This window comes from Nicotiana sylvestris, chromosome 12 (genome assembly GCF_000393655.2).
Source record: "Nicotiana sylvestris chromosome 12, ASM39365v2, whole genome shotgun sequence".
Taxonomy (NCBI): domain Eukaryota; kingdom Viridiplantae; phylum Streptophyta; class Magnoliopsida; order Solanales; family Solanaceae; genus Nicotiana; species Nicotiana sylvestris.
In genome coordinates this window covers 163,327,701-163,336,737 of record NC_091068.1, presented here as the reverse complement: position 1 = coordinate 163,336,737, position 9,037 = coordinate 163,327,701, and the positions used below count along the sequence as shown (strand labels likewise).

General features: G+C 32.9%; 1 protein-coding gene across 1 annotated transcript; it reads right to left on the bottom strand.

Annotated features, from left to right (window-relative positions):
* Positions 1-5,773: 5,773 nt before the first annotated feature.
* LOC104219492 (UDP-glycosyltransferase 92A1-like) lies at positions 5,774-6,853 on the bottom strand. The gene has a single exon (XM_009770183.2). It carries the CDS (start codon positions 6,851-6,853, stop codon positions 5,774-5,776), a length of 1,080 nt encoding a protein of 359 aa, XP_009768485.2.
* Between the last annotated feature and the right edge of the window lie 2,184 nt (positions 6,854-9,037).

Genomic DNA, 9,037 nt, shown 5'->3' with positions numbered 1-9,037 from the left:
CAGAAAAATTTCGTTTGTTTGTTTGTTTTTGGTGTCTGAGCAGGTTTTTACCTCGAGACACAGGGTTCAGGATGACCTAAAGAACGAGTCTTAATCCAAAATAAAGAAAATAAAGAAAAGAACAAAAGAAGTGAATTCAAAGGTTAACGCGGAGGAAGTTGCGGACTGCTCAAGATATGATTGAAGTCACTAGCTTCGCCTGTCCCTCCTTGATCCAGTGCTGAAGAAAGAACCAGCACCTACAGCTTGCGAGCATCAAGATTCGGATCGGGGTCCACAACAAAATCAGCTAAGACTCAAGATCAAGTTTCAAGAGATTTATAGATAGGAATCTTTTAACTCGTAGTTGATATGCCTAGCTAGCTTGACTTTTGATTTTCCTTTTTGGTGTCATAAGGAGGTCAGCAAGCAGTAGTAGTAGCAGTAGCAGCAGCAGCAGTGAAATCACAGCTCCTGGTAGTCCCAGCTACCAAAACCTCCAGAACTATACTGACCTGATTCCTTTATAGCCAAGGATATGTAGGCAACCTCTAAAGCAAGATTCGGTCAAACATTTTTCAAAAAATGCTTCTCATGGAGTGCCAAGCAGGCAAAAATCCCTCATAATTGCTCATTTTATCTTTGCCCGAAAACCTTTCGTGTCTCCGAGCAAAGAGGGGCAGCTGTGAGCACGTGATTTTTTCCTCACATGATTTACTCCTACAGAATTCTTAAATTTAGGATTTTCCTTTGATTATTCGATTTTTAGGATTAATTTCATAATTTTCATGTTATTTGCATTTTTGTATGCATATTTAATTTATATAATTCATAGAAAAAATATCAAAATATGTTGCATTTGCATTTAAGGTCCTATTTTGTATTCTTAGGTTAATTAGTTTATTAATGTTGCAAAAATGAAAGAAAATAACAAAAATAGCTCTTTTACATTTTTTTACTTTTTAATTTTCAAATTTATTAGAGTTTTCTTTAATTTAGGACCTAATTAATTTTTGAGAAGCAATTAGTTATTAATTTAATTTTTAGGATTAAATAAGATTTTTACTTTTTTATTTGTAATTAGCAAAATTTGAAAATATAAAAAAAAAGGAGAAAGAAGAAAATGTTTGTTAATAAAAGGAAATTTGGGCCAATTCAATTTAAACCACAAGCCCAAACCATTTCTTATCCTAAAATTTCAATTTATAAACTAAAATTCCAATACATAAACTAAAAGTCCAATTCATATCCTAAAGGTTCAATTCATATCCTAAAGGTTCAACTCATATCCACAAAAGTTCAAGTCATATCCTAAAATTTCAATTTATAAACTAAAATTCCAATACATAAACTAAAAGTCCAATTCATATCCTAAAGGTTCAATTCATATCCTAAAGGTTCAACTCATATCCACAAAAGTTCAAGTCATATCCTAAAATTTCAATTTATAAACTAAAATTCCAATACATAAACTAAAAGTCCAATTCATATCCTAAATGTTCAATTCATATCCTAAAGGTTCAACTCATATCCACAAAAGTTCAAGTCATATCCTAAAATTTCAATTTATAAACTAAAATTTCAATACATAAACTAAAAGTCCAACTCATATCCTAAAGGTTCAATTCATATCCTAAAGGTTCAACTCATATCCACAAAAGTTCAAGTCATATCCTAAAATTTTAATTTATAAACTAAAATTCCAATACATAATCCTAAAGGTGCAACTCTTAGGGTTTCTTCTCTTCAAACAATTTCTTCCCCAAATTAGTAGGTAAAACTAAATATTTTGGACTAAATGTATTAATAAGAACCCTAAATCTGCAAATAATATATAACTTTAAACCCTAACATGGTTGAGCTAACTTTGAACTCTAACATGGAGAAATTAAACCCTAACATGAAGAATTTGACTTTGAACCCTAACATAGTTGAACAAATAATATATAACTTTGAACCCTAATATGGAGAAATTAAACAAAATCAGTGTATTTCGAAAAAAACAAAGAAAGGAGAGAGAAACTTACCTTGGGAATGGAGGTCGCCGGCGGTGGAGCTGCTGCCGCCGGTGGTCGTCGGTGGCGTGGATGGCGCCGTTGTTGCTGGGAGTCGGAGGGTTTGAGTGTGAGAAAGAAAAGAGAGATTTTCGGGAAATTTTTTGAAAGAATGGGAGGGGAAACCCGGTTTTGACATTGGAAGAAAAAATAGCGACCAACTTTGGTCGCTATTTTGGTAGCTAAATAAGTTTTGACTTTTTGACCAAAATAGCGACCAAAGTTGGTCGCTATTTTTTGACTTTTTGACCAAAATAGCGACCAAAGTTGGTCGCTATTTCTAAAAAAAATTAAATTACTTTTAATTCAATTTAAAATTATGTACATATGTAGTATAAATTTAGGATTTTAATTCAATTTAAGCTATATATATATATATATATATATATATATATATATATATATATATATATATATATATATATATATATATATATATATATATATTGATATAAGTCGAGACTTTTTAATTTATTTTTAATATATATACATGCATATGAGTAGGTTATAAGTCGATGAATCAATTTACAAGTGTATCAATACCTAAAAGAACCCGTCCCTGTTTTCCGAGTGCTTCATTCATGTTCTTATATATATATAGTTTATATACTATATACTATATTATACTATATATATCGAATATATGTTGATATATAATACACTATACTATATATAATACACTTAGTATATATATATATATATTATACTATACTATGCACTAAGTATTAGTGCATTAGCTAATATTATATCGAATATAGCTTTTATATATATATATATATATATATATATATATATATATATATATATGCATATAAGTAGGTTATAAGTCGATGAATCAATTTACAAGTGTATTAATACCTAAAAGAACTCGTTCCTGTGTTTCGAGTGCTTTATGTTCTTTTATATATATATATATATATATATATATATATACTACATACTATATATACAATATAGTGTATTATATAATACACTATACTATACACTTAGTATATATAATACACTTAGTATATATATACTATACTATACAATGCACAAAGTATTAGTGCATTAGCTAATATTATATCGAATATAGCTTTTATATATATATATATATATATATATATATATATATATATATATATACATACATATATACGCGTATATAATGTCGTCTGTTTTAATTTATTTTTAATATATATATATATATATATATATATATATGCATATGAGTAGGTTATAAGTTGATGAATCAATTTATAAGTGTATCAATACCTAAAAGAACTCGTCCCTGTGTTCCGAGCGCTTCATGTTCTTATATATATATATATATATATATATATATATATATATATATATGTGTGTGTGTGTGTGTGTGTGCATATGAGTAGGTTATAAGTCGATGAATCAATTTATAAGTGTATCAATACCTAAAAGAACTCGTCCCTGTGTTCCGAGCGCTTCATGTTCTTATATATATATATATATATATATATATATATATATATATATATATATATATATATATACTATATTATACTATATATATATCGAATATACCTTGATATATAATACATATATAGTATAGTGTATTATATAATACACTATACTATACACTTTGTATATATATACTATACTATACTATGTACTAAGTATTAGTGCATTAGCTAATATTATATCGAATATAACTTATATATATAAATACATATATTAATTGATATAAGTCGAGACGTTTTAATTTATTGTTATATATATATATATATATATATATATATATATATATATATATATATATATATATTACAAGTGTGACGACACCTAAAAGAACCCTCCCCTATTTTTCGAGCGCTTCATGTTCTTATATATATATAGCTTATATACTATATACTATATTATACTATATATATCGAATATACGTTAATATATCATACACTATGCTATATATAATACACTTAGTATATATATACTATACTATACTATGCACTAAGTATTAGTGCATTAGCTAATATTATATCGAATATAGCTCTTATATATATATATATACATATATTAATTGATATAAGTCGAGACGTTTTAATTTGTTGTTAATATATATACATGCATATGAGTAGGTTATAAGTCGATGAATCAATTTACAAGTGTATCAATACCTAAAAGAACCCGTCCCTGTGTTCCGAGCGCTTCATGTTCTTATATATATATATATATATATAGACACACACGCACGCTTCGTTGTACTGCTTAACTGCATATATAGCATGTTAGAGTATATTTTAGTCTATTCATCCTTTGTATTACAAAAGTGTTAACGTGTTACATTTATATTATTTAGATAGTAAATACAAAAGTGATTTTTAATTTTGACCATTGTTGGCCTGAAAGAGACCAACTTTGATCGCTAAATATACATAAATTTAAATTAGCAACCAAAGTTGGTCGCTAAATTTAAATCAGATTTATTTATATTTTATATAATATTTAAAACAATAATATAATTGTTAAACGTTAGAACTGGGTCCCAGATTAGCGACCAAAGTTGGTCTCTATTTTTGTAAGCGACCAACTTTGGTCGCTAAATTTGAATTATATTTTTTTATATTTTATAATATTTTTTAAATAAAAATATAATTATTAAAATTTAACAACTGGGTCCCATTTTAGCGACCAAAGTTGGTCGCTATATTCTTACCCCTTAATTAGCGACCAACTTTGGTCGCTAATTTTAAATTATATTTTATAATTTTTTTTAAAAGAATATTATAATTATTATAATCTTATAAGTGGGTCCCCCTATAGCGACCAACGTTGGTCGCTAATCTCAGTATACCTTTGACCAAGCAAGTCTGACTAGTCCGATCAATATTTTGACGAAATTAGCGACCAAGTAGCGACCAACCTTGGTCGCTAATTTATATCAAATAATTATTTTATTATTTTCGCCAATTTGGCGACCAACTTTGGTCGCTTTTCTTGACAGACCAACTTTGGTCGCTAAAGTTTTGTCGCTTTTTTCCGGAATTCTAGTAGTGTATTATGCCACAGACAATAAGGCTGTATCCAATTTTGATATCATCGGACCTTAGCTCTCGAACGATTATTATAAAATCTTGAGCCTGACCTACTACTGATTTGTTGTCCACCATTTAAAAATGAAAAAAATCTGTTAGCAGCATTTTTTTGGTACCTCCCCCCTCGATATCATACTTACTCTTCAACGTTTTCAAATTTTCTTTGCAGTAGAGTAAGTTCTATCTATCATAAAAATTATCAGATAGACAATTGAAAAGATAATATTAACACTTGTGTGAATCATTGTTGTATTTTTTGAGTTTTTCTTGAAGGGTAATTTTATCATCATTCATGGCACTTTGTTTGGATTCTTCTAGGTTAAAACGGAAGAAACATTGAGAAGACTTAAATAAAAAAGTATTTTACCCTCTTATCTCTTGAAATGAGTATCATTGAAACATAATGACTTGTTGAGATCTCCCATCTTGATATCCACAGATTTTTCAGCCGTAGCCATTTGAATCTCTTTAAAATTATTGATGAAAATATAATTACAGTTGAAAAATAAATTAGGCCGAGATGCTGATATATCGCTCTTTTTAAGGATATTCGAGCCTACTACAGCAAAATCTTCACTGATCCATCAGTAATTCTTTTGACTTGCTTCCTTAGGATACAATAACATGATCACGTCGTATGCAAATACAATGTCACAAGAGGTTTTTCAGGTATCGCGTGCAAGACTAAGGCATCTACTTAGTGGAGAAAGCTGCATTAAGAAACTCTTCCATTGCTTTTACAGAAGACCCTCGGAAATCTGCTTCTTCATCATCTATAGTAGCGTTTCCTATGATTTCTTTAATCTCACAAGCTTGCCTTCTAATTTCTTTTCCTTTGTCATTTTCCCCCATAATCAATTCAATCTTTTCCAATACATCCTCATACTTAACCTCAGAATTACCCCCTCTTGTCACCTCAACACAAACACCAAGATCTTGCTCTAAGATGTTTGCATTATAGAATTGCTCTCCTGAAATAGGCCAACCAAGAAGCGGAACTCCATTGCCAAGTGATTCGAGCACTGAATTCCATCCGCAATGAGTCAAGAATGCTCCAACTGATTTGTGGGCCAAGATTTCAACCTGAGGAGCCCATTTTGACACTAGGATTCCCTTGTTTTGATCCTCCGAAATGCACTGAAGAAATCTCTCTGGGAGCCATTCTTCTGCTCTAAACTCCATGTTTATGTCAAAACCCAAAGGAGGTCTAACAACCCATATAAAGTTTATTCCACTAGCATCAACTAAGGCTTTTGCCAGTTCCATCATCTGTGATTCTGAAATTGTGCTTTGGGAGCCAAAAGAAATGTAAAGCACTGACTTTGCTTCTTTTTGGTCAAGCCATTTGATGCATTTCTCTGGGGCATCTTTACCTTTATCACTCACTGTCACTGGCCAAAGTATTGGTCCAATTGCCCAAACTGGTAGGCTTAATTTACGACGAAAATATGTTAATCCAAGCTTGTCTAGCTCTTCGACAGTATTGAAAAGAATCCCATCAGAGTTGAGAAAGTTGAGAAAGTTTTCCCTGTTGAAATTAGTGTAAGGATCAGTAGAATCAGCTGCTAAAAGACTTTGGCTCAATTGACTAACATCAAGATTTCCAGCTTCTGGAAAGTCCGGCATAGTAAAAGCAAAGTTTCTTGTTTTTTTATGAGGCAGATTAAGCCACAAATAGTAGTAACATGCCAAGCCAAAACCAGAAGCCCCACTGAAAATGACATGGAATAGTCCAAATTCATGAGCTACATTGGCTGACCATCCAAAAAACATGTCTGATATTATACAAAGTGGCTTTTGATCATTATCATGACCCTTAACAAGATCAAAGAGTAGCTTTCTGAATGAGGGCTCAAGAGAAGAGGAGATTGTGATGAGATGTACGTAGGGTTTATAAGGAAGTGAATCCGTATTTTCAGTGTTTGGAGGTAAGCCATGTTCAGAGCTATTGAAAGGGATCTCAACAAGGGAAATTGAGGTATTTGGAGTGAGAGATGACTTGAGTTTCTTGATGTTGAGAGGTGTGTTCACAAGGATTATGTTGTAACCCTTTTGTTCTAATTTGAAGGCCAAGGCTAAGAAGGGTATAATGTGGCCAAGTCGTGGCAAACTTCGTCCGTGACTGTATCATTTGTCGATTCGGGATTCAAGAATCAATCATTACTGACAATGGCTCCAACCTCAACAGTGACCTGATGAAAGCCATGTGTGAAACCTTCAAAATCAAACACAAGAATTCCACAGCTTACAGGCCTCAAATGAACGGAGCCGTAGAAGCCGCCAACAAAAACATCAAGAAGATACCAAGGAAAATGATAGAGAAGCACAAACAATGGCATGAGAAGTTAGCATTTGCTTTATTTGGGTACCGCACCACAGTTCGCACATCAATCGGGGCAACCCCTTATATGCTGGTTTACGGTACAGAGGCAGTCATTCCCGCCGAGGTAGAAATTTCCTTCTTAAGGATCATACAGGAAGCAGAACTCGACGATGCAGAGTGGGTGAAAAGTCGCTACGAGCAGCTAGCTCTTATAGATGGAAAGAGAATGAATGCAGTTTGCCACGGTCAGCTTTATCAGAATAGAATGTCCAAAGCCTTCAACAAGAGAGTCAAACCAAGACGATTCACATCGGGGCAGCTGGTGTTAAAGAAAATTTTCCCGCATAAAGATGAAGCCAAAGGGAAATTCTCTCCCAATTGGCAGGGTCCATACATGGTTCATCGGGTTCTGACAGGAGGAGCTCTCATACTTGCAGAAATGGACGAAGAAGTTTGGCCAAAGCCAATCAATTCAGATGCAGTCAAACGATACTATGTGTAATCTTCATGCTTTTCCTATATGATGTAATTTGAACTACGTCTGACCTGATTCCCGTTTAAGAGGGGATACGTAGGCAGCCTTATGGGTTCGATCACAATTCAATAAAATTTTCATTTCCCTCCGCAATTGGAAACTGGGGCAGAATTTTGAGGAGGACCCTCAAAATTCCGAAATGAGAGAGGTTGCAATGTCCTGAACCACGTCATAGTCGTCGGTTCATCCAAAAACTATTTCTTATACTTACTTCATATCTTTTTACAAACTCATGCATGTTTGTGCCAAAAATTGCTCTGTTTAGCAATGCTACCCTAATGATACGCCCAGTATCACCAGATCAAAGCCGAGAAGGTCAAGCAAAGTCCACGGGGATACGAACTAACCTTCCCTATTTACAAAACTCACGATTTTTCTTTGAGTGCAGGCACACGAGTCACAAAATCATTGGATATATTTATACACTCACACTCCTCGGGAATACAACTCTCAGAACCATCACCTATCTACGATTGCTATCCGTACACGATATCCCCAGCAGCCACAATATTAGTTATCAGCTATCAGCTAAGAGATTTTATTATTATTCGCCTTTTGCATTTCTTGCATTGCATAAGGCTAGCATTCTGCCTTCCGAGGTTAAGCTCTACCTCCATCTGCATTTTTTTGCATTGCATAAGGCTACCATTTGCCTTCCAAGGTTAAGTTATACCTCCATCTGCATTTCTTGCATCGCATAAGGCTAGCATTCTGCCTTCCGAGGTTAAGCTCTACCTCCATCTGCATCTTCTTGCATTGCATAAGGCTACCATTCTGCCTTTCGAGACTAAGCCCTGTCTCCACCTGCATTTCTTGCATTGCATAAGGCTACCATTCTGCCTTCCGAGGTTAAGCTCTACCTTCATCTGCATTTCTTGCATTGCATAAGGCAAATACACGTCGTAATGACACCTAACCCAACCTGCTAGGTCAGCCAATTAACAGTAAACACTATTCTAATTAAATAAAAGCGATCAACAAATGATATATCTGGATTCCATACAATATTCCAAGGACTGGTAGTACAAGTCATGAGCTTCTAAGACATATAATTTATAAAAGTTGTCACGAAATAAATACATCATATGTCCGAAGTCTA

Bases quoted from the DNA above. Each gene is read 5' to 3' on its own strand.
- LOC104219492 (XM_009770183.2), bottom strand. From the start codon at position 6,853: ATGTTTTTTGGATGGTCAGCCAATGTAGCTCATGAATTTGGACTATTC.